The sequence below is a fragment of the Pongo abelii genome, chromosome 9 (assembly GCF_028885655.2).
Source record: "Pongo abelii isolate AG06213 chromosome 9, NHGRI_mPonAbe1-v2.0_pri, whole genome shotgun sequence".
NCBI lineage: Eukaryota > Metazoa > Chordata > Mammalia > Primates > Hominidae > Pongo > Pongo abelii.
The window spans coordinates 68,201,386-68,227,261 of NC_071994.2; the positions used below are offsets into that span (position 1 = coordinate 68,201,386).

Here is a 25,876-nt window from a genome sequence, read left to right on the forward strand (position 1 = left end):
AAAAGATAAATACTTTTTTTTTTTTTGAGACGGAGTCTCACTCTGTTGCCCAGGCTGGAGTGCAGTGGCACAGTCTTGGCTCACTGTAACCTCCGTCTCCCAGGTTCAAGCAATTCTTCTGTCTCCGCCTCCTGAGTAGCTGGGATTACAGGTGCCTGCCACCACACCCGGCTAATTTTTGTATTTTTAGTACAGACAGGGTTTCACCATATTGGTCAGGCTGGTCTCGAACTCCTGACCTCATGTGATCCACCCGCCTCAGCCTCCCAAAGTGCTGGGATTACAGGCGTGAGCCACCATGCCCGGCCGAAAAGATAAATACTTTTAAAATTTAAATAGATAATTTGAGATTTATCTTTATAGAACTTATGTCAATATACACTCTCACCACCAATGTTTGAAATGCCTGTTTTCCCAGTCTCACTGTGAGAGTGTTATCAAACTTTGGATTTTTGTCAATGTACTCAGTAAGTAAACATTTCTATCTTAGTGTTTTATTTTGTATTTTATTCATTATGCATGAGGCTAAGAATATTTTCGTGTGTTTAAAATTTATTTATATTTCTTGTCTACTCATGTTCTTTGCCCATTTTCTATTGGGTTACTTAGAAGTCTTATTGACTGCTAGTGACTCCTGTTATACATTAGGGAGATTACTTCTTTGTGATTTGATATGAAAAGTTTTCCCTGGTTTAATATTTATTCTTCAACTTTACTTTCAGTGTTTTTTAAATACGCAGAGTAGTTTTTCGTTTTGGTATAGTTGAACTTCTTGGTCTTATATGGCTTCTGGATTTTGGGTGATAGAAGGCTTTCCTTACTACAAGATGAAAGGTATTTTTCCATTTTTCTTTTAGCATTTGTGAGGTTTTTTTAAAAAAGTTAAATTTTTTACACATTTGAAGTTAACCTAGAGAGCCATGAAGAGTGGATTCAACTTTATTTTTGTCTAAGTGGCTGCTTATTTGTCCCAGTACTACTTATTTAGTGGTCCATAATTTCTCCAATGACTTGAGATGTCAGCTTTATGATACTGTATCCATATATGATTTTGAGACTATTTCTGAATGTGATGTTCTACTCCATTAGCCTCTGTCTGCAACTTACAGGCCAGCACTACATTGTTGTGATGACTGAGGCTTCATAACATCCTTTTATATCTAGGAGTACTGACCCACCTGCCCCTTGCTCCTTGCTCTTCTTTACATTTTTTATTGCTATTCTTGCTTCTTTCTTTTTCTATATGAACTTTTAGACTCAAATGTTTTAGCCAAAAAAGCCTATTTGTATGTTTGTTGGATTACATTAAAATTTTTAAATTAAGCGATGGAGAATTTACAGCTTTATGATGTTGAGGATTTCTATCCAAGAGCGTGATATATTTCCATTTGTTTAAATTTTTTGAGGGGGGTTATGTTTAGTAGCATGTTATAAATTTTCCTTACACGGGCCTTGACTATTTCTTGCTAAGTTTGTTGCCAGGTATTGAATTTTTTTTTTGTTTCTAATAGAAATAAGGTCTTTTCTTGCATCATGTTACTTATATTAATAAAACTTGATGTTTGTAAATTAATTTTGTTCCCGACTAATTTTGTTGTATTTTGTTTTTGCTGTAGTGGATTTTTAGCATATTTCCTTGGGTTTTCAAGATATAGAATTATATTTCCTGCAATAGTTCCTCTCTTCTAATTTTTATACCACTAGTTTATTTTAATCTGGTTGATTCACCTAACACACCCAGTAAAGTATTAAGTAGTGTTGACATGACCATCTTTGTTTTGTTGTTTCAGAATTTAATGGAGACGCTTCTAGTGTTTCCCCATTAAGTCTGATGTTGGTATTGGGTCGAGATAATTTTTTTTTTCATGTTAAGAAGGTATCTTTCTCTACCTTATTGAATGTTGTGATCAAGAATATTGTTTCAAATGCCTTTAGTGTCTATGGAGGTGATCATATGATTTCCCTCTCAAATCTGTAATATTCAAATTTATTGTGATTAATTATGTAAGTAGATTTCATAATGTTAAACCATACTTGCACCCTGAAATATATCCCACTTGGTTATGATGTTGAAACCTGATTGATAATTCTTATTGAGGATTTTTAACTGATGGTCATAAGTGATATTGATCTATAGCTTGCTTTTTGGTATACAGTATTAAGTTTTGATATCAATGGTATACTTGCTTCATATAAAGAATTTGAAAGTTTTTTTTCAATGCTTTGGAACAATTAAAAAACATTGGAATATTTACATTTTAAAAGTTTGTTCAAATTTCCCTTGTGAAATTGCCTGGGCCTGCTGCTTTTTTCAGGGGTAGGGTAACTCTTTGACAGTCTTCTCTATCTCTTCCGTATAAATTGGCCTCCATCATTTCTTTGTCTTGTGGTCAGTTTTGTGTACATGGCTCTTCTGCTATTTAGGAATCTTGGATTTTTCTTCTTGTAGTTGCCTTTATAATTATAACCTTCTATGATGTCCTTTTTCTATGATGTCCTTTACTCTCCATTTCTTTTTTTTTTGAAATGGAGTCTTGCTCTGTCACCCAGGCTGGAGTGCAGTGGCACAATCTTGGCTTATTGCAACCTCTGCCTCATGGGTTCAAGCGATTCTCCTGCCTCAGCCTCCCGAGTAGCTCCTGGACACACCACGTCCGGCTAATTTTTTAAATATTTTTAGTAGAGATGGGGTTTCACCGTGTTAGCCAGGATGATCTTGATCTTCTGACCTCATGATCTGCCTGCCTCTGCCTCCCAAAGTGCTGGGATTATAGGCGTGAGCCGCCATGCCCGGCCTACTGGCCGTTTCTTTAGGTAGTGTCTATGACTTCCCGGTTACGAGAATAATAAAACGAGCTCAGATCCTAATACTTTATTCTTGAGAACCTGTATCTACTCTTTCAACAAACCTTTTCTGAGTGTCTGCTGTGTTCCAGACCTAGGTGAGCCTGGAAAATGCAGAGGTGAATCATAGACACCACATGCCCTTATGGGGCTCGAAGTCCATAACCTGGGAAGGCAGCCATGGACTTTGACGGCTATGACTGTATGTTGGATGCTATGATTAGAATTTGTGCAGCAGACTGTGGGGACACAGAAGAGAAGTGCCCACCCCAGGCCAGGAGGGGGTTTGTTAGGAAAGACTCTGGGAAGGTGATACTACAGCAAGTCTCAAAGGATGAGCTGTGGCCAGGAAGAATGTTCGAGGTAGAGGGGCTGGACAAAGGCTTGGAGTTGTGGAGCAGTGTGGGAGGGCTGGAAATGGGGTGCACTTGTGTGAGAGATGGGGCCTCACAAGGCTTGGATGAAAGACAAGAGGCAGATTATAAGGGCTCTTGATGGCCAGGCGCAGTGGCTCACGCCTGTAATCCTGGCACTTTGGGAGGCCGAGGAGGGCAGATCACTTGAGGTCGGGAGTTCGAGACCAGCCTGGCCAACATGGTGAAACCCCATCCCCACTAAAAATATAAAAATTAGCCAGGCGTGGTGTAGTCCCAGCTACTTGGAAGGCTGAGGAAGGAGAATTGCTTGAACCTGGGAGGCAGAGGTTTCAGTGAGCCAAGATAGCACCATTGCACTCCAGCCTGGGCAACAAAAGGGAAACTCCATCTCAAAAAAAAAAAAAAAAGAAGGAGCGGGGAGGGTTCTCGAATGCCATATCCATGAGTGTGGCTGGCTTTAATAGTGTGCAACCTGTACAGCCAGACAGATAGGGCCCTGTTCTCAGAAGGGCCTCATGTTTTTGGTGTTATGCCTTGCTGTTACCATCTTGAAATTTCTAAATTTCATCTTTCAACTTGTGTTTTGTAACTAAAGTCTGGTGGGACAATGGTACATGCACATGAGTAGTGGAGACACACCAGGTGACAGCACTAGCACACATAGGGACAGGCCTGGCTGCTGCTGCAAGTGTGTGTGTTTCGGGAGAAGTCCACGGCACTGTAGGGCTCCAAGCCAGCTGAGCTGGGCCCAGTGCCCATCACATCAGCTAAGACTGTGGCAGCAGCCACAGTGGCCACAGAAGAAAGCGGGTCTCTGCATGGGGACAGTGCATGGGAAGCTGCTTGCCTGTTCACTCCCAGACTGTGTTCCTTTGATAGCTACACAAATATTAACTCTCTGGCCTGAGCACTGGAACAGGAATTGCTAGTACTCACGCAGCAAACTTAGTCAGTAAATTATTACAAAATAAAAGCAAACACAAGGATATTGCAATAAAGCATAGCAGCATGTATCAGAATTTTTTGAAGAGTTTAGAATCTCTGGTTTTTATTTATTTTATTTTTTTTAGAGACAAGATCTCCCTCTGTCACCAAGGCTGGAGTGCAGTGGCTCAAGCTATCCTCCCGCCTTGGTCTCCCAAGTAGCTGAGACTACAGGCATGCACTACCGTACCCAGCTAATGTTTTTATTCTGTAGAGACAGAGGTCTTGCTATGTTACTCAAGTTAGTCTCAAATTCTTGGGCTCAAGTGATTCTCTTGCCTTGGCTTCCCAAAGTGTTGGGATTACAGGCGTGAGCTACCATGCCCAGCCTCTGATTTTTAAAACTGCTGCAACATAACAAAGCAAATATCTGCAGGCTTAGAGACAGAAACCAAATATAAAAATCATTGCATTAGATTGAAAAGAGCCCTATTTTCATAGGAAGTTTCAGATTAAGCAATTATTAATGAGGAAGACAATTTTAAAATAAATTTTTCCTTGTAATTGAAGATACAGAAATATATACATAAACAGGACTTCTGAATTACATACAAATCATGAAACCACTTTCAGCTTCTTATTTAACCTCCACATGTTACAAGAAATGTCAAAGAAAACATTAAAATGACATTGTATAAGTGTACATTAAAATTAAATTCAGATTGACACAAAAATGACTTGTATGAAAAGTTAAATCTTTTTAGAAAAATAATTCCACAAGAATTATCAGTTCTAGATGTACTAAATCAGATCCAGTAACAGGTAGATCCAATAAGAGATCCACTAGAAATTACATCCCTAGAAAGATCCTTCTGAAAATTAAAAATTATAAAAATTGTCACCTTTAATTTGCCAAGAACAATTGATATACCTTCAATTGTACTAACTAAAAATGAAGATCCTAAAAGTATACATTTTGACGACCTCTTTGATTTTTGCAGAAAATGATTTGTGGAAATGATTTTGTGGAAAAATGAGCCAGAAAAATCTTATGATGAATCAAGATACCACATGAATGGAGCAATTTTTTTTTTTTCGAGACAAGCTCTTGCTCTGTCCCCCAGGCTGGAATGCAGTGGTGCAATCATAGCTCACTGTTACCTCAATTTCCCTGGCTCAAGCGATCCTCCTGCCTCAGCCTTCCAAGTAGCTAGGACTACAGGTGGGTACCACCACACCCAGTTACTTTTTTTATCTTTTGGAGAGACAAGGTCTTACTGTATTGCCCAGCCTAGTCTCAAACTCCAGGGCTCAACTATCCTCCTGCGTTGGCCTCCCAAAGTGCTGGGATTACAGGTGTGAGCCACCCCTCTTGGCCTAATGGAGCATTCTTACTTGTTGTATTGCATAACATTATGACACCAAAATACTACCTTTTTGCAGTTTGTAAATTTGTTTTTACTCATGTTACCCCTATTATGTTTTACAAGTAATGTTTTTAAAGGAAAAAACTATTTTTAGTGCTCTTAATGACATCTTCCCCCTGCATTTTGGTTTAGGCACCTTGCATTTTAATTTTGCACGGGGCCCTGCAAATTATGCAGCTGCTGCTGCCCCTTAGGTTGGTCTACGGTACAGGTAATGTAGGTGAAGGGGCTTTAAGGAGTTTTAAACCGACACTGTCATATTCATATTTTGGAAGAGGTATGGAAGATGAACACCCATTATGTCTCACCTTTTTTGCTGGACTGTAAGCTCTGAGAGGGCAGAGTTTGCCTCTAATCTTTGTGTCTCCCATAGGGCCTAGCACAATGCCTGGCACACGATGGGCTGTAGAGCGCATTGGTTAGGCAGGGGGATTGGAAGCCAGGCTTCTTGGCATTGAGTCCTGGTCTGACACTTACTAACAAATTACCTAACCTCTCTTCCCTTCACTGTCCATATCTGTAAAATACAGAGTGTGATGGTTCTATTTTGCAGAGTTTTTAGGAAGACTAAATAAATACATGTGAAGTATTTAGAATAGTATCTGATATTTAGTATTCATTCAAATGTTAACTATTATCACTTTAAGTAAATATTTTTTGGAAGGATTTTTAAACTTCTGTAAGCAAAAGAGAATGTGGGTGCAGTTTTAGAAGCATTGAAGAAATAGAGGGTCCTGGCATGCGTGCCAAGATTGCATCAACTTTTGTGACTAAAATAATAATTTATTATTTCAGCCCCTGAGAGGATTCAACCCTACACAATTACCTTTCTCCCACCTTATGGAGAGGATTGCCTAATGGAGGCGTATATAGAACTAAATAGGAATACTTTTTTGGCTAAAACAGTAGGAAACAATTCAAAAAACTTACAATGAAATACCACTTCATGTCTGTTAGGATGGCTATTATTGGAAAATTGGGAAATTACAAGTGTTGGTAAGGATGCGGAGAAATTGGAATCCTTATGCCCTGCTGGTGGGAATATGAAATGGTGTAGTTGGTAAGGTAAACGTTATGGTAGTTCTCCCCAAAATTAAAAAGAATTACCATCTGATCCAGCAATTCCATTCCATTACCATCTGATCCAGCAATTCAGTATATACTGAAAAAAAAAAAATTGAAAGCAGGGACATGGACAGATATTTGCACACCCATATTCATAGCAGCATTATTTACAATAGCCCAAAGGGAGAAGCAACCCAAGTGTTTGTGGACAGATGAATGGATGAACAAAATGTGATACATACATGCAATCAAATCTTATTTAGCCTTAGAAAGAAAGGATATTCTGACACATGCTCAACACAGGAGAACCTTGAAGCCATTATGCCAAGTTAAGTAAGCCAATCATGAATACTTTGTTATTCCACTCATATGAAATACTTAAAGTACTCAAATTCATAGGAACAGAAAGTAGAATGGTGGTTGTCAGGTGGAGTGGGATGGGGAGTTATTGTTTAATAGGTAGCGTTTCAGTTTTGCAGGATGAAGGAAGTTCTGGGAATGGCTGGGCGTGGTGGCTCACGTCTGTAATCCCAGCACTTTGGGAGGCCAAGGTGAGCGGATCATCTGAGGTCAGGAGTTCGAAACTAGCCTGGCCAAAATAGCAAAACCCCGTCTCTACTGAAAATACCAAAAAAAGAAAAAAAAAATTAGCTGGGCATGGTGGCGGGCACCTGTAATCCCAGCTACTTGGAGGCTGAGGTAGGAACATGGCTTGAACCTAGGAGGTGGAGCTTGCAGTGAGCCGAGATCTCGCCACTGCACTCCAGCCTGGGTGACAGAGCGAGACTCAGTCTCAAAAAAAAAAAAAAAAAAAAAAGCTCTAGAGATGGATGGCCGCAATGGTTACAAAGCAATGTGAGTGTATTTAATGCTAATAAGCTGTGCAGTTAAAAATTGTTAAAATGGTAAATTTTATGTTATGTATGTTTTACCACAATTTTAAAAATAAAAAATAACCCACCAATACAAACAATAAGGAAGCGTATTGGCACATATAACTGGAGGTCCTGAGGTAGGGAGTGTTTCCTGATTGGCTTCTCAGGGTTTCTCTGGACTTAACCTCTTTTGGGGAGGGGAAGGAGGTATCAAGATGGCTGCCACAGTTTCTCATTCACCACAACCACATCCCAAAAATGAAAAGTCTTTCTATTCCAGCCTTTGAAGCAAAGGGCCTGAGATTCACTCTGATTGGAAAGCCGTCATGTGCTTATCCTTGAACCAATGACTGTTGGAATAATAGGTATTATTGTCTTAAGCCAACTCCAGAGCCTGCAGTTAGAGATGGGACAGCTTCCCTCCTAGGGACACAGGCTGCCAGCGAGAGGGGTGAGTGTCTGTTAGGAAGGAAGGAAAGAACAGATGGGGACGGGTAAGCAACCAGAAAGATTTACTACCTCATAGCCAGCTCAGAGATATTGGAAAGGTTTTTCCAGGAGATAAGGAAGCCATTCATGGGGAGAAATTAATGTGTGTGCAAGAGCGGATAGTTTTCCTTTATTTATTAGTTCTCAGTGCCTGCTATTCTGAAGACTCAATTTTTTTGTTTGTTTGTTTTTTTGTTTGTTTGTTTGAGATGGAGTCTCACTCTGTCGCCTGGGCTGGAGTGCAGTGGCGCGATCTCGGCTCACTGCAACCTCCGCCTCCCGAGTTCAAGCGATTCTCCTGCCTCAGCCTCCTGAGTAGCTGGGACTACAAGCACCTGCCACTAAGCCCGCTAATTATTATTATTTTTTTTTTTGTATTTTTAGTAGAGACAGGGTTTCACCATGTTGGCCAGGCTGGTCTTGAACTCCTGACATTGTGATTCACCTGCCTCGGCCTCCCAAAGTGCCGGGATTACAGGCATGAGCCACTGTGCCCAGCCAACTCAAATTTTTTCATGCATGCCTCATTGCTTTTTGGGAGGACATCTCAGCAATTGTGTTTTTCCTTGGAGTATAGTGATATTTATTAATCAAGATGTTGTTGCATTTTGTTTTTTCAAATATTTGTTTAGACCCACTTCCTCATGTCTTTCAGGCAGAGGGAACAGTGTCAGCAAAAGAAGATATGTATAAGGAGAAAAATGACAAATTACTAGTATGTGAAGTTTGACGTCACTGGAGCATAGTCTGTGGGTAAAGGAGTGGTAGGAGAGAAGGCTGGAAAGATAGAATGGGATCAGATCATAAAGGTCTTGAGCTAGGCAGTGCTTGCTTCAACTTACTGATGTAAAACATACATACAGTCAAGAGCATGAAGTGCATTAAGCTTAAGCCAACATTCCAGCAGATTTGTACATATGTATAAACCCATAAAATCACCATGCAGATCAAGATCTAGAACATTTCCAGCACTCCAGAATGTTCCTTCACATTCCTTCCCAGATAAACAAAATGTCAATATACATCCCTGGAGGGAACAGTAGTAGTAATTCTGGCTTCTGTCACTATTAATTAGTTCTGCCTGTTCTCTTTTTTTTCTCTTTCTTTGAGACAGGGTCTTGCTCTGTTGCCCAGGCTGGAGTGCAGTGATGCAATCTCAGCTCACTGCAACCTCCGCCTCCTGGGCTCAAGTGATCCTCCCACCTCAGCCTCTGGAGTAGCTAAGATTACAGGCATGCATCAGCAAACCTGGCTGATTTTTTATTTTTTATTTTTGGAGATGAGGTCTCGCTCTGTTGCCATGACAGGAGTGTGGTGGCACGATCTCAGCCCACTGCAACCTCTGCCTCCTGGGTTCAAGCTATCCTTCTGCCTCAGCCTCCCAAGTAGCTGGGACTACATGCTCATGCCACCATGCCTGGCTAATTTTTTGTGTATTTTTAGTAGAGACGGGGTTTCACCATGTAGGCCAGACCGGTCTCGAACTCCTTACCTCAGGTGATCAGCCCGCCTCAGTCTCCCAAAGTGCTGGGATTACAGGTTTGAGCCCCACTGCCCGGCCCCTGGCTGATTTTTAAAAACTTTTTGGTAGAGATGAGGTCCCGCTGTGTTGCTCAGGCTTGTCTTGAATTCCTGAGCTCAAGTGATCCACCTACCTTGGCCTCCCAAAGTGCTGGGATTACAGGTGTGAGCCACCACACCCAGCAGAACATCATAGAAGTGAATAGAATTGTTATGGGCAGGTCTTTGTTCTTAGAGCTCCCAAGATGTGGCGTGCCGCTCCCAAGATGGTAGCAAGCCTTTTGTTCTCTGACCTGGGGTTCTTGGCCTCACGGATTCCAAGGAATGGAACCTTGGGCCATGTGGTGAGTGTTATAGCTCTATTAGAAGCCGTGGGTCATGGAAGAGAACCGTGGAACCCAGCAACTAGTGTTCAGCTCGATTAGGACAAACCCTGGGCCCTTAGTCATGCAGTAACAATGGCGTGCCTTTAGCCCGATAGGGAGCAGCAGTGGGCGCCTCGCTGGATCAGGAGTGCAGCGAACACCCTGCCAGATCTGGAGGGGTGGAAGTCAGCGTCGGGTCTGCAACGGTGGCAAACAGCAGTGGTGGGCTGCGAGCGAAAGCTGAGCTCGAGCCATAACAAACAAGGACCAGAAGAGTGTGCAGTTGCAAGATTTAATGGAATGAAAACAGAGCTCCCATACAATGGGAAGGGACCCAAAGGGGGTTGCCGCTCCCTGCTGGGATGCCTGGGTTTATATCCCGATCATTGTCCCTCCCCCTGTGCTCTCAGGCGATATATGATTTGACTATTTCTTTACCTCCTGCTTTTGGCCTAATTTGTATTTTAGTGAGCCCTCTTTACTTCCTGATTGGTTGGGTGTGAGCTGAGTTACCAGCCCTGTGTTTAAAGGTGGGTGCGGTCACCTTCCCCAGGTAGGCTTAGGAGTTCTTATTCGGCCTAGGAAATCCAGCTAGTCCTGTCTCTCAAAATGATGCAACTTGCACCCTTTTTAACCTGGCTTCTTTAACTAGGCCTAATGTTCATAAGATGCCTCTGTGTGGTTGCCTGTATCAGAGTTTGTTTGTTTTGTTGCTTGGTGCAGTATTCCATTGAACAAATATCCCACAATTTGTTCATTATCTAGGTGATGGACATGTGGGTGATTTCCAGTTTGGGGCTAGTGTAAATACAGCCGTTATGAATGTTCTCATATATGAATTTGGTGAACATGTACACTCACTTTTCTTGGGTATATTCTGAGAAGTGGGCATGCATGATCCATATTAGTGTATACTGCCCGACAGTTCTCCAGAGTGATTGTACCAAGGGAGCTTGGATGTTAGCCTGAGGAAGACAAGGAGTGATATGATGAAACTTACATTTAACTCTGGCAGCCACTGTGTTGGATGTACTGAATTGGGATGAGATTCTAGACAGAGAGACCTGTAAGAAATCGCAGACTAGGTGCAACCAGAGTGTCTCCTGGTTGGCTTCTCAGGGTTTCCCTGGACTTACCCTCTTTTGGGCAAGGGAAGGAGGTATTAAGATGGCTGCCACAGTTTCTCATTTACCACAGCCACATCCCAAAGAGGAAAAGAGAGCCTTTCCATTCCACCCTTTCAAGCAAAGGGCCTGAGATTTGCGTCGATTGGAAAGCTGTCCTCATCCCTGAACCAATGACTGTTGCAGGGGGAATGGAATGAATGATATCAATTGTCTTAAGTCAACTCTAGAGCCTGAAGTTAGAGATGGGGCAGCTTCCTTCCTAGGGACACGGGCTGTCTGCAGGAGGAGTGAGTATCTGTTAGGAAGGAGGAAAGGGATAGATACGCAGCCCCCAGGGGCGATGAGGGATGGTGAACCCCTGAGCCCAGGCAATGGGCACGGAGGAAGAGAATGGTTTTAAGAGATAATAAGAAGGCAGAATTTTCGTGATTGTTTGGATATGGTGGGGAGGGAGATAAGGGAGTCCCAGATGACCGCCAAAACTCTGACTTGGTGTTAACAGAATGGTGGTGCCCTTGTCTAAAGGAGAGAGCACTTGAGAAGGAGCAGGTTTGAGGAAGATGAGCTCCATTTTTTTGTTTGTTTGTTTTGGACAATTGGCAGAGCTAGCTGAGATTTTATTTTGGAAAAAAAAAAGCAACAATTGAATTGTTTTGTAGCTGAAAGCATGGCCAACGGGGGTGTCCCAGGCAGTAAACTCCCCCAGCAGGTGGGCTGAGGGCTAGGGCTGAGCCTCAGGTGAGGTGAGTCTCCTGTTCCTGTGCTCCACTGCACAGCGGCTTCCTCCACAGGCCCTGGGGCAGCCGCAGGAGGGGCAGGCTGGTAGGGGCTGTCATGGCCATTCACTTGGGTAGGACATCAGAGGACTTGGACACTAGCTTGCCATCTCGCGTTTCCACCTTCTTCACAACCATGGCCCTGGAGGAGCTGGCGTGGCTGAAGGAGCTGGAGCCTCCACCAGAGCCAAAGCTGGAGCCCAGGCTGTAGCTGAGGCCTGTTGTAGAGGGCTTGTGAGGTGGCCGTAGGCCGAGCTCAACCCACCTGAGTAGCCACTGGTGGTCTTCAGATGGACACTCATGTTCTGTATCCCAGACCCCAGCTAGCTCTCCTCGCCCTCCAGCAGCTTCCTATAGGTGGCGATCTTGATGTCCAGGGCCAGCTTGACATTCATCAGCTCCTGGTGCTCCATGGCACAGCTGCTGCACCATGTCCTGCTTGGCCCTCTACAGGGCGGCCTCCAGCTCGACAGCTTCCTGTTGGCATCCTTAACAGCCAGCTCCCCACGCTGCTTGGCATCTGCGATGGCAGCCTCCAGGGAAACCCTCTGGCCTTTGAGGCCCTCAATCTCAGCCTGGAGCTGGCTGATGTTCCTATTAATCTCAGAGATCTCCATCTTTGCATAATGCAGGTCATTCCCGTGCTTCCCAGCCAGTGTCTGCAGCTCCTCATACTTGAGCTGGTGCATGCCCTCAGCCTCAGCCCAGCTGCCGTTGGTGATCTCCTTGTACTGCGCCTTGACCTCAGGGATGATGCTGTCCATGTCCAGGGAGCAGCTGTTGTCCATGGACAGCACCACAGATGTGTCCGAGATCTGGGACTGCAGCTCCCAGATTTCCTCTTCATACAGCTGCCTGAGGAAGTTGATCTCATCAGTCAGCCCTTCCAGGAGAGACTCCAGCTCTACCTTGTTCATGTTAGCTTCAGCCACATGTTACCTTCTTGATGAGGACAAATTCATTCTCCATCTCTGTACGCTTATTGATCTCATCCTCATACTTGTTCTTGAAGTCCTCCACCAGCCCCTGTATGTTGCCAAGCTTCAGCTTCTCCTGGCCCAGAGTGTCCAGCTGCCGCCGAAGTTTGTTGATGTGGCTCTCGAACATGCTGTCCATGTTGCTCTGAGCTGTCTTCTGCTGCTGCAGGAGGCTCCACTTGGTCTCCAGCATCTTGTTCTGCTGCCCCAGGGGCCGCACCTTCTCGATGAAGGAGGCAAACTTGTTGTAGAGGGTCTTGATCTGCTCTTTCTCCTGGGTGCGCACAGCCTGGATGTTGGGGTTCACCTCCAGCTTAAGGGAGCTCAGCAGGTTCTGGCTAACCATGATGGCTGTGATGACCCCCATACCACTGGCCCCACCATAGCCTCCACCCAGACCCATGTGGGTGCCCAGGCCACCCTGGAAGCTGCTGCTGCTGCCCACTCGGGAGAAGCTCTAGGAGCTGATATGGGCACCAGGCCCGCTTGTGTAGGAGCTGCTGCTTAAGGCCTAGGGGCCAGAGGTGGACACCCTGTAGTACTTCTGGGTCACCCTGATGGACATGGTGGAGGCAGTAGTGGAGGTGGGTGGGCTGAACCAGGCAGAGATTCGAGAAAGCAGAGAAGCTTCTTCTCGGTCATGAGCTTCGTTTTGAACATGTTGAATCAGAAGGATCTGGGGAAGATCAAGGTGGGATCCAGGGAAGATCAAGGTGGTATCTAGTAGGCAACTGGATACATGGGGTTGAACCAAGGGGATGAATCCAGGCGGAGACTGACATTATGGAATCAAGGGAATGAGTGAACCATCCAGGGAGAGGGTGTAGAAAGAGGACTCCTAGAAGATGGTGGAGAAGGCATTTCCTGAGAGGTAGGAGGAAAACCAGAAGTTTGCCACGATGACAACCAAGGGTAGGGAGAGTTTCCATCAGGAAGAAGTAGTCCACATGTCAGAGGCTGCTGGGGGGGTGGGGGAGACGCGGTCAAGAAAGGTGGGCACTGAATGGTGTCCCGTGAGTGCAGAGTGGCACCTACTTACGTGTAGTTCAGGGGCATGCATGGCCGGCCACTACCAGGCTTTCTTCAGCCTCCTCAAAGGCCCACACCAGTGTGACTGGGCTGGCTGGACTGCCTCTTTGCACCCCTGAGGCCTGGTTCATGGCCTCTCAGCCTGTGGAGAGGAGACAGGGGGAGGAAGAGGGAGCTTTAGCCTCAGTCCAGGGACGGAGTCTGAGGCCTTTCTGAGAAGTTTGTGGGGACCTCAGCTGCACAATAGAGGGCAGCCTGCAGCCAGAGTAGAGCCAACCAAGTTCCTCCTGACACCAAAAACACTGACATTTGGACACAGTTTTCCCCTGGAGCCTTCCCCCTGTGGAAATTCCCGGTTGTAAGCCATACTGACTTTAATCTCAAGTGTCAAAAAGGTTGCCCAGGAGTCTGGGAGCCAACAGCTGAAAGCACGTTTGTAAGGATGTCAGGGCAAACAAAATAGGATACAGAACATTTTTTGAGATCTGTGCCAGTGGTGGACTTTTCTGGGAAAAATGACAAAAGCTGACAGTCTCAGGCAAAAAGGCGCTGATTCTTATCATTATTAATTTATGTCCTTGCTGAAAGATCAAGTTAGGGAAAGGTAAAGGGGAAGGACAGCACATGTGTGATTTCTTTGCCAGGCACAAGGGCGCTGCAGGAGGCTCCCCCTAGAGTTTAATGGGCAGCTTTATGTATTTATATGCTTTGACTGGAGCTAAAGAGGTCTGTGCCACACAATGGGCAGTTTCTAGTTGGATTTTAAAAGAAATAACTTTGATCATTTCAAAAGCAATGAAGCCTGATGCAGTGGAGAGAAAAGAAGGCAGTAATTTATGGCTACCATTAAGGACACAAAGACAAAGGTGGAGAGAACGTTTCACTAACTGAAGATTTACAAATGTGTAAAAACCACCCTTATGACCAGAAATAGCTGAGCGTCTCTCTCAGCACCAAACAAAAGGGAGTGGGAGGGAGGCGCAGACAGAAAGAGGGACGCAACCTGCCTGCCTTCACTGAAAGGGTCAAAAGAAAAACAACTACAGAAAAGTTATTTTCTCAGATAGCTCCATCAAGCAGCTGCACTAGCCACAGCCCAAAGAGGCAGGGCCCCTGTGGGCATGTTCGGGGGCTGGGGTGGCAGACAATGGGTACTGAGGGTGCAGAGGCTGGGAGCTCTGGGCTGTGGATAGGCCCCAAGAAGACATAAGAGTTTTTGTGCATGAGCTAGGTGGGGATTTTTTGGTGACATCTATTTTTTTCTGATCTCCAAAGGAATAGTGTGTGTGTGTGCGTGTGTGTCTGCATATACACATATGTGTATGTATATATTCACAGGAGAAAATTGAATAAATATGGAGAAGCTCAGTGAAGAACATTACTATCCCTAAGTGTGATGTTTGGTTGCGTCTGGAAATTGTTACTATATTTGTTCCTGGAGTGATGGTGGGTGTACTGGGCTCCAGCCATCCGTGTCAAGGGTGATATGGGAAGACCCTGTGTACCTGTTCCCTTGCAAGGACTGTCTTGCATGGAGGGCCAGGTGCTAGGCACTGCCTGTGTTTGAAGCTAGCCAGACCTGATGTTTATGAGTTCAGGTGATCATAAATGCCACCTGTACTCCAGGCAAAGTCGGGGCTGCTGTCTGTTGTCTCTGGTGGCTCACCTTTGACCTCTAGCCCCCTTCCCCTTAGGCTGCCCTGAGATATACATAAGTAGCTTGCAGGGATTCTAGGCCCAGCGTGCCCCACAGTGGGACAAGTGGACCAGTGCCCTCAGGGCTTGTGGGATGGAGGATCCGAGAGGGCCTGGGGTGGGCAGTGTGGAGAAGGGTGCAGAGGGTGTGCTGGGGTGGGCAGAGAAGCCAGGGTCACCTTCTCCATTCAAACAGCTGTTTTCCCGAATTGGAAGTCACCCCCACTCCCTTCCACTCCCACCACCCACCTCCCACGTGGAAAGCCCCAAGATAGCTTTGGGGTTTGGGGACTATACGGAACACTTTCTGGGCGCCCTGCCCCCGAATATTTCAATCTAGAAGGGCTGTTTGTCCTCACAAGAGGGCCTGGGTCGAGTTGTAGCACACTGGAACAGGCGCGGCACCGAGGGCTCCGAGCGTTGGAGCGGAGCGGGGCTGCGGGGGGCAGCGGGCTGGGTGCCTGGGCTGCGCGGGGCGCGAGGCACAGTGCTGCCGCCCCGCCAGGCTGACAGCCGCGCTCGGGCCACCGCGGCCGCGCCCCCCTCCACCCGGGGCCGGGGAGGGGAAGGGAGGAGGCCGGGCGGGGCGGCACTGCCCCCGCCTGCGCCTCCCGCCCCGGCCCGGGAGGGACCGTGTGAAAATGAGGCCGGGGCTCGGGGGGCGGGCGGGGCCGGGCCGGGGGTGGCGGCGGCAGCGGGCAGGGCGTCCGCACACACCTCCCCGCGCTGCCGCCGCCACCGCCCGCACTCCGCCGCTTCTGCCCGCAACCGCTGAGCCATCCATGGGGGTCACGGGCCGCAACCGTCCCGGGGCGGCCCGGGCGGTGCTGCTGCTGCTGCTGCTGCCACCGCTGCTGCTGGTGGGGGCCGTCCCGCCGGGTCGGGGCCGTGCCGCGGGGCCGCCGGAGGGTGAGTGTCCGGCCGCGGGGGCGCACCTGGCACAGAGGGCAGAGCCGGGAAGGGTGTTTTGGTCCCCGGCGGGGTCCAGAGCCGGGCGCGCGGGGCTGGGGGCGGGCGGCTGCAGCTCTGCGGGGGCCTCGGCTCCCCCCGGGACCTCAGCCGCCGTCCGGGCCAAGGTGCCACGACCGCTGGGGCCCTGAGTCCTTCGGCCTGGCCTCGGACCCGGAGCTGCTGACAGTTCCCGCCCCGGTCCGGATGCCTCCAGAGCGCCTGCTAGTCAGACAGTCGCCGGCGAGCAGGCAGGAGGGTGCTGACCCGGGCCTCGGGGTCCGGCGCCTCAGTGTAGGCGGGGAAACTGAGGGCCGGGCCGGGCACATCCACGAGGTGGAGGCAGCTTTGCCCTTTCTTTCTTTGGGGGCCGGCAAGTTCTGCTGATGGCTTCGGGGTGGGCTCCAGAGACTTTTCTGTCAGCGGAACAGCGCCTGTTCTGATCTGGGAATTACCCTGAAGCAGCAACAAGCCTAGGTTTTCAGCAGAGAACTTTGGTTTCCAGAGAGGACTCTGGACGTGCTGTGCTTACTGGACTTGCAATACTTTCAAAATGCTTTTGTTTTTAATTAATATCCTGGAGTAGTGTCAACCCAGGAAATACTTCTGCCAAGGCGGGTTTCCAGGTTGAGAGGATGGGCAGGGGTGGGAGTGCAGGGGGCTGGCCATGGGGACACCATCCCCGCTTCGCAGCATCTGAGAGCCCTGGATGACATCTGCTCCGATCCCGGGACAGGCTTCCCATAAATACTCTAAACCAGCGGGGTGCAATCTTTTGGCTTCCCTGGGCCACAATGGAAGAAGAAGAATTGGGCCACACATAAAATATACTAATACAAACGATAGCTGATGAGCAAAAAAAAAAAAAAAAAAATCTCATAATGTTTTAAGAAAGTTTATGAGTTTGCGTTGGGCCGCATTCAAAGCTGTCCTGGGCTGCACGTAACCCACGGGCTGTGTTGGACAAGCTTGCTCTAAGCCCCGAGAAAGCTGACAGACAGCTGCTTGGTGTTCAGAACTTTTCTGTCCGTTTGGTCCTTTCCTCCTTTAGCGGGCATGTAGGTACTATTGCCTACTCACATGCCAGGTACTGCGCTGTCTTGGCATAAGGGACACAGAGGCAGTCTGTTGTCAAGACATTGTCTAGTGGAGAGAGAGGAAGGAAAACAGTAACAACCCTGCCTGATGTGTGCCATGCAAAGCCATACATATGCGAGCACTTGGTGAGGGCAGCTACACTGGGGGTCATGGCAGGCTTCCTGGAGGAGGTGGATTTGAGCTAAGTCCTGAAGGCCAGTAGGTGATGGTGGGGGTAATTTCACGTAGAGCGCATAGGCTGTTCCTGGAAACAGGGGCCCAGGAAGAGTTTGGTTTATCCCAGGGATCCCAAGCAGCTGTAGCTTGTGATGAGTGAAGCGGGGTGGGCTGGTGGGGATGATGCCAGACAGGGCCGAGGCCAGTTCACACATGGCCTGGGAGCCTGTACCAGGTGTCAGCTGTGCTCTTTTGCAGATGTGGATGAGTGTGCCCAAGGGCTAGATGACTGCCATGCCGACGCCCTGTGTCAGAACACACCCACCTCCTACAAGTGCTCCTGCAAGCCTGGCTACCAAGGGGAAGGCAGGCAGTGTGAGGGTAAGTGCCTTGGGGACCATGTGGGGGGACTGTAGGGAAGCTCCTACCTCCTTAGCTCTTGCAGTGGCCACTTATGTTGGTAAAAGTGCTGCCCCTCCTCTCCCTTTCCCCCAGCCCCTGAATCACATCACCTGCTCTCTGAAATACATTTCAGATCTTGGACTGGAAACATCAGGTCTTCCCCAGGGCTGCTCACACAGTTTTATCTGGCTCTGAAATGTCCTTTTGTCTAGCTTCTGGAAAAGAAAAGAGATATGTTAGTATCTTTGGGTCCCACTCAGTTTTGGGGCAGAAAGTAAACATCCATGCTGATCAGGAGAGCCATGCCTGCCAGAGCAGGGCTGATCCTGCACCTCCCTGGGGCGGTTTGTACCTTTGCCCTGAAGTCTGAGTGCTAGAGTCCTGCCCTCCCCTACCAGCTCAGGAGGCTCCATCCTGTCTATGGCTTTGGCAACAATGTTTGGCATTGCGACGTGCCAAGCTTCAGAGTACACCAAGGACCTTCCTCGTTTGGAGTTACAGGTTCACTCTGGAGAGATGTGTGCAGAGGGGCATTTTAGCCCATAGAGCTGCAGGTCTGAGAACCTGTAGTTTGGACTCTGCCATTTTATAATCTGGACTAGAGTCATGAACTGTGAAGTTCAGAACTGGCCAGAGACTGGACACTTGAGGCTGTTCCTGGAGATGGAAATCATGACACATTGGAGCTGACTGGGCTATTCAGGTAGCTCTGGGCCAATCCTATTACTCATTTTACAGATGGGGACACTGAGGGCCAGAGGACTTGTGGCCATGATCACACAATTCGCCTGCAAGTGAAAGGAAGTCAGGTCTCCACCCCTAGCTCTGTCCCCAACCCCACGTTTCTCATATTTACTCAGCCCGCTGCTGTCCTTCTTTGGATTAGTGAGAAATCCCACTGTCTATAGTCATCCCGTGCAGGAAGAAGTTAGATGAGGAGCACTGAACTCATCTCTGAGTATCCCTCCTTGTTCCTGGACCCAACCTTGACAAGTATGTTGGTGGCCCCTTCCTCTTCGAGAGGTTTTAAACTCTTTAGAACTTGGGCTTAACTCCCATGAGAATTGATCTTCTGAATACTTGCAGGATCTAAAGCTACACAATGAGTAAGAAAGTCCCTTCCAAGTCTCTTTCCACTTTGAAAAACGTATTAACTTCTTTAGATGAGGAGGAAAACTTTTTTGAGACAGAGCTTTGCTCTTGTCGCCCAGGCTGGAGTGCAATGGTGCGATCTTGGCTCACTGAAGCCTCCTCATCCCCGGCCAGGAGTGCGAGACCAAGCGATTCTCCTGCCTCAGCTTCCCAAGTAGCTGGGATTACAGGCGCCTGCCACCACGTCCAGCTAATTTTTGTATTTTTAGGACAGACGGGGTTTCACCATGTTGGCCAGGCTGGTCTCAAACTCCTGACCTCAGGTGATCCACTGGCCTCGGCCTCCCAAAGTGCTGAGATTACAGGCATGAGCCACTATGCCCACCCAGAGGAGGAAAACTTTTAATGAGTGTCTATTCTGGTGCCATTTAATGGCCTAGTGTTCAGACCCTGATGTTTCAAACCAATCTGTTCCATACTGTGGCCTCTGAGTAATAAAGATTCTAAATATTAGAACAGTAGATAATGCTCAGCAGTGCCTGGTACATGGTAGACACTCAATAGACATCCTCATTTTTGAATAAGTGATTGTGTAAGATGGGCTCAGTCTACTAGCACCTTGACACAAAGTCTTTTCCAACAAATAGACAAACCCACAAATGAAATATCTAGATACAGAATGTACAGATGACCAAGTAGGTAAGTGACTGTCAGATGCTTTTGCAGTGTTGTAGCAATGACCTGATCCTCCTTATCCACCCATCTCCTTGTCTTAGCATAGCTGAGACAAGAAATGGGATCTTTAAAATGAACTTTGTTACAAAGGAAGGGAAGACCAAAAGAAAATATAGATAGCAAATATGAATAACAGATGGGATTATGACGGGCAAGTTTGGATCTGGTGACACCCCTTGGGAAATCATTCAGGGAGCTCCCCTTTGTGCACGAGGAGTGAGGCTCCCACCGCTCCCATTGGAGAAGGTGTGCTCCTGGTCAGGTGCATAGCAAGTGGGGTTGGTGATCCATCCATGAAGTAGCTCGTGCTCTTTCTCTCTCTCTCTCTTCCCCCTCCCCCCGCCATGTCATGGGAGGCCAAAAGGCTATCTCTCCCCAAAACATTTATCTGCTGATTCCTCCATACCACACACTTTCGGTATTAAATATTCTATTTGCTGTACTGGAATTCACACATGTTGGTACCCTGCTTTGGAAAAAAATGTTCACTTCTTTACTATGTGGATAACTCACGTCCTCCAGTTGCTGTGTGCTCTCTGGTGGCACGAAACCATTCCACTGACTTTATTTAGATAAAGTACACTTTTAGTAAGTGATGTTAAATGACAATTGGTAAGAATTTTCTTACTCTTGGCTTTTGAGTTTGATATATTTCAAATGAAATTGAATTGCTAATAGTTTATAGTTGATTGTTAAAAGTCTATTATTTAGTTTAAAATAACTAATGATTGACTGGCATTGTGCCATATATATATATATATATATATATATAAATTTATTTTAAAATGATATGTGATTGTTATAAAAAGTCAAATAATATAAAATGTGTAAAATAAAAAATTAAAGAACCTCCCATCCATTTATCCACAGATAGTCATTGTTAACAGTGAGCATACATCCTTTGTACTGTCATTTTGAACTCAGACCCTCGAAGAATTTGATCTTTTGAATATTTGTAGTATTTACAATACTAGTGAGTAAGGATGTCCCTCTTTTTTTGTTGTTGTTTTTTTGAGATGGAGTCTTGCTCTGTCACCCAGGCTGGAGTGCAGTGGTGCAATCTTGGCTCACTGCAACCCCCGCCTCCTGTGTTCAAGCAATTCTCCTGCTTCAACCTCCCTAGTAGCTGGAATTACAGGCGTGCACCACCACGCCCGGCTAATTTTTGTATTTTTAGTAGAGATAGGGTTTCACCATGTTGGCCTGCAGGCTGGTCTCGAACTCCTGACCTCAGATGATCCACCCACCTCGGCCTCCCAAAGTGCTGGGATTACAGGCGTGAGCCACCGCGCCCGGCCAGGATGTCCCTCTTAGTTTGGATTTCTTGGTATAGGAGTACAGAAATGGAAATTTTCTCCCAAGAAGGAAAAGGAGAGGAAATGAGGATTGTAAGGATTCAAAGATGTAGATATACAAAGATGTAACTCGTTTATCCATTTCTTGGCCTATTAATTTTTAAGCCTCTTGGGACCAACCTATGGTATTATTTGGGTTGTGATTATTGCCAGCTTCACTACTCATATTTAAGTTCAGGGATGAGGAACAGGTTTACTCAGAGTAACTAGAATTTTATCCTCCATAAAGTTTTCTTCTGCCAAAATGTTGGAGAAATGTGTGAGCCCTGAATAAGTGGGTTTAAAAATAATGTGATTCAGACGTTGCTTTAGATAATCTTTTATTCTAAATGATCTTTGCTTATTTGCTTATTTATTGTATGGTTCTTACTTCTCAGTCTGAGGAATTGAATTGGCTCACGCCTGTAATCCTAGCACTTTGGGCGGCCGAGGCAGGAGGATACCTTGAGCTCAAGAGTTTGAGACCAGCCTGGGCAACATAGTGAGACCTTCTCTCTACTAAAGGTCAAAATAATTAGCTGGGTGTAGTGGTGTGTGCCTGTAGTACCAGCTATTCCAGAGGCTGAGGTGGGAGGATCACTTGAGCCCAGGAGGTGGAGGTTGCAGTGAGCTGTGATTGCGCCACTGCACTCCAGCCTGGGCAACAGAGCAAACACTCTGTCTTAAAAAAAAAAAAAAAAAAAAAAAAAAAAAACTAAAGAGACTGAATCAAGTTTAACAGGGATGAATCTAAAGTTGGCCTTTGTACAAGATGCTATATTTTTCTTTTCTTTTTTAATTTTTTTATTTTTGAGACAGAGTCTCGCTTTGTCACCCAGGCTGGAGTGCAAGTGGCGTGATCTTGGCTCACTGCAACCTCCGCCTCCCGGGTTCAAGTTATTCTCCTGCCTCAGCCTCCCGAGTAGCTGGGACTACAGGTGTGTGCCACCACACCCGGCTAATTTTTTGTATTTTTAGTAAAGACGGGGTTTCACCGTGTTAGCCAGGATGGTCTCCATCTCCTGACCTCGTGATCTGCCTGCCTCGGCCTCCCAAAGTGCTGGGATTACAGGCATGAGCCACCGTGCCCAGCCTATATTTTTCTTTTTAAAAAACTTTTTATTTGGACATAATTTTAGATTTCAGAAAAGTTGCAAAAATAGTGCAGAGTTCATCTGTGTATATATATGCCCTTCATTCATTTCACCCTAATGTTAGCAACTTACATACCTATAGTACAATTATCAAAACCAGGAAATCAACACTGGTACAATGCTATTAAGTAAACTACAAACTTTATTCAAATTTCACCATTTTTCCCTACCATTCTTTTTTTGTTCCAGAATCCAAGTAAAGTCCCACATTAGATTTAGCAGTTGTGTCTCTTGTCTCCTCCAGTCTGTGACAGTTCCTCAGTCTTTCCTGACATTGACACTTTTGATGAGTACTGCTCACTTCATTTGTCTTAATGTCATTGTAAGAATTGATACAAGGCCAGGTGCAGTGGCTCATGCTTGTAATCCTAACACTTTGAGGTGCCAAGGAGGGAGGCTTACATGAGGCCAGGAGTGTGAGACAAGCCTGGGCAACATAGTGAGATGCCTGTCTCTAAAACAAAACAAAACAAAACAAACAAACAAACAAAAAATTCTGGTGTAGTGATGTGTGCCTGTAGTCCCTGCTACTCAGGAGGCTGAGGCAGGAGGATCACTTGAGCCCAGGAGTTTGCAGTGAGCTATGATGGCACCACTGCACTCCAGCCTGGGTGACAAAATGAGACGCTGTCTCAGAAAACAATAATTGATATAAGAGAATGTCTTGTGTTTTTTACATGATAAAATTGAGGTTATGAGTTTTTGGCCAGGCTGCTACAGAGGTGCTGTTGTATCCTTTTCAGTGTAGCACACCATGGGCACATGATGTCAACATGTCCCATTCTTGATTTTAACCTTGATTGCCTGAGCAAGATGGGATTTACTGGGTTTCTCTGCTACAAAATTACTGGTTTTTTGTTTTGTTTTGTTTTGTTTTGTTTTTGCCCTTTGCAATAGATACATTTCTTAGGGGAGATACTTTTGAGGCCAATATCCTGTTTCTCCTCAAATCTTCATCCACTGATGTTAGCATCCAACTGTGGATCTTGCCTGCAATAATTATTACTGTGATGTGTGTCTCCTGGTAATTTTTCATTTCTTTAATTCTTTAAACATCTATTAATTGAAATTCTTCTGTAAGGAAGATCTCTCCCTCTTCCCCACTTATTTATTAATTTATACCACTGTGTACTGATGCATATTTACTTTATTGCATCTATATTTATTTTTGGCTGAAATTGTTTGTTTTAGCCATTGGAAGCTCCCCACACATTGTCTCCTGTGTCATTTTGACATCACATTTTTGAGGACTTCCTAACTTTCTGGTACCACAATATGCTCTAGAATCATCTTATAGCTTCTCCTCCCTAGGCCTGGAGTGAACCACTTCTCCAAGGAGCTCTGATTCCTTTTATTGGGAAGTGGTCTATAGAAACCAAGATCTGGATGCTTGGTGTTTTCATTGCTGCTAAGGTGTCATCATTCCTACCTGGGAAATACATGTATGCATACTCATCCACACATGCACACGTATCTATATTTATTCCTTTTATTTATTCATCTGTGTATATATATATATATATATATAAAACAGTTAGTTACACTGATACTTTGGATTCCAAACCAATACCACAAGATTCATTCTAGGCTGGATGCAGTGGCTCACGCCTGTAATTCCAGCACTTTGGGAGGCCGAGGCAGGTGGGTCACAAGGTCAAGAGTTCAAGACCAGCCTGGCCAAGATAGTGAAACCCCGTCTCTACTAAAAGTACAAAAATTACAGCGCACCTGTAATCCCAGCTACTCGGGAGGCTGAGGCAGGAGAATCGCTTGAACCTGGGGGGCGGAGGTTGCAGTGAGCCGAGATCGCGCCACTGCACTCCAGCCTGGGTGACACAGTGAGACTCCGTCTCAAAAAAAAAAAAAAAAAAAAAGATTCATTCTGTTCTCTCTTTGCTTATTCGTAACTTTCTCCAACAGTGAGAAATCTGGCACTCATTATCTGTAATGTGTTTACCTCTTTGTTCAGTCCTAATACACAGGAGAGATATTTACAGAATTACAAGTCCATAACCCTTTGAGTAAAGCAGATTTACTAACTAGAGTACAATATTTACTAGAGTATAGCATACAGCTATTTCGTTTTTAGCCTTAAAGCATCCAAGCAAGGTGTTTTTCACAGTGTTATTTAGGTCAATATTTTTCTTCCCCATCCCCTTCAGTATGGTTATACTATTAGTTTATAATACATTAGGTTCATTTGTTTCTTTTCGTATTCCACTTTTATTCACTTCCATCCCCCCCTTCCATGCATTTCCCTTATTCCTTAAACATGTATTAATTGTATGTGTACAATTCATTGTATTCATTCTTCCCACCCTTTCCCCGTGCCCTGTGGGTCACCAATCTCTGTAGTTTCTGGTTTTATCTTTCTATATTTATTTTGCACTAATAAGCAGATAAATGTATGCTTTCTTTTTAACTTTACTGAGGTGTAATTAACATACTATAATATTCACCAATTTTAATTGTGCAAGTCAGTGATTTTTAGTAAATCAGCTGAATTGTGCAACCATCACCATAATACAAACATTTTCCTCATCTCAGTAAGATTCCTCATGTTCTTGTAGAGCTAATCCTCATTCCCAGTCCCAGCCTCAAGCAACCAGTAATCTACTTTCTGTATCTGTATATTTGCCTTTTCTGGACATTTCACGTAAGTGGAATCATACAATATGCGGTCTTCTGTGTTGGATTCTTTCACTTAGCAAAATGCTTTTGAGGTTTGTCCATGTGGTAGCTTATATCAGCATTTCATTCATTTTTATCATTTAATAGTATTCCATTGTATGAATATACCATGGTTTTTTTGCCCATTTATCAGTTAATAGGCATTTTGATTGTTTCTACTTTGGGGCTGTTATAAATAATATTGCTGTGAACACTTGCATGAAAGTCTTTGTATAGACATAAATTTTCATTTCTTCTGGGTATATACGTAGGAGTGGGATTGCTGGGTCATATGGTGTATTTGTGTTTAAATTTTTAAGAAACTGCCGAGGAGATAATTTCTTGGATATCACACCAAAGCCACATACAACAAAAGAAAAAATAGACAAATTGGACTTCATGAAAATTTTAAAATTTTGTACATCAAAAGACAATATCAACAGAATATAAAGGCAACTCACAGAATAGATGAAAGTATTTGCAAATCATATATCTTATAAGGGATTAATATCCAGAATATGTAGAGAACTGTTAATGTTCAACATTAAAAATCAAATAACCCAATTAAAAAGTGGGCAAAATATTTGAATAGACATTTCAGCTAAGATGATATGCAAATGGACAATAAGCCCATGAAAAGATGTTCGACATCTCTGATGATTAGGGAAATGCAAATCAAAACTACAAATGGGAGATACTATTCATATCCATTAGGATGGCTACTATCAAAAAAATAGAAAATAATAAATGTTTGTGAGGATGTGGAAAAATTGGAAGCTTTGTGCACTGTTGGTGG

General features: G+C 45.3%; 1 protein-coding gene and 1 pseudogene across 12 annotated transcripts in view; one reads left to right on the forward strand and one right to left on the reverse strand.

Annotated features, from left to right (window-relative positions):
* Positions 1 to 25,876, forward strand: part of SCUBE2 (signal peptide, CUB domain and EGF like domain containing 2) — a 115,903-nt gene that overhangs the window by 14,735 nt on the left and 75,292 nt on the right. For 3 of the 12 annotated variants that reach the window (XM_054524700.2, XM_054524691.2, XM_024255487.3), the window contains exons 1-2: positions 16,193 to 16,400; positions 17,952 to 18,074. In XM_054524700.2, the coding sequence (XP_054380675.1) occupies positions 16,274 to 16,400; positions 17,952 to 18,074 (250 nt within the window). In that variant the 5' untranslated portion in view covers positions 16,193 to 16,273. Of the gene's footprint in view, positions 1 to 16,188; positions 16,401 to 17,951; positions 18,075 to 25,876 lie in introns of those variants that run through there. The other 9 variants (XM_054524696.2, XM_054524697.2, XM_054524698.2 and 6 more) reach the window with 5 other exon arrangements.
* LOC100459802 (keratin, type II cytoskeletal 8-like) lies at positions 11,682 to 13,190 on the reverse strand (annotated as a pseudogene).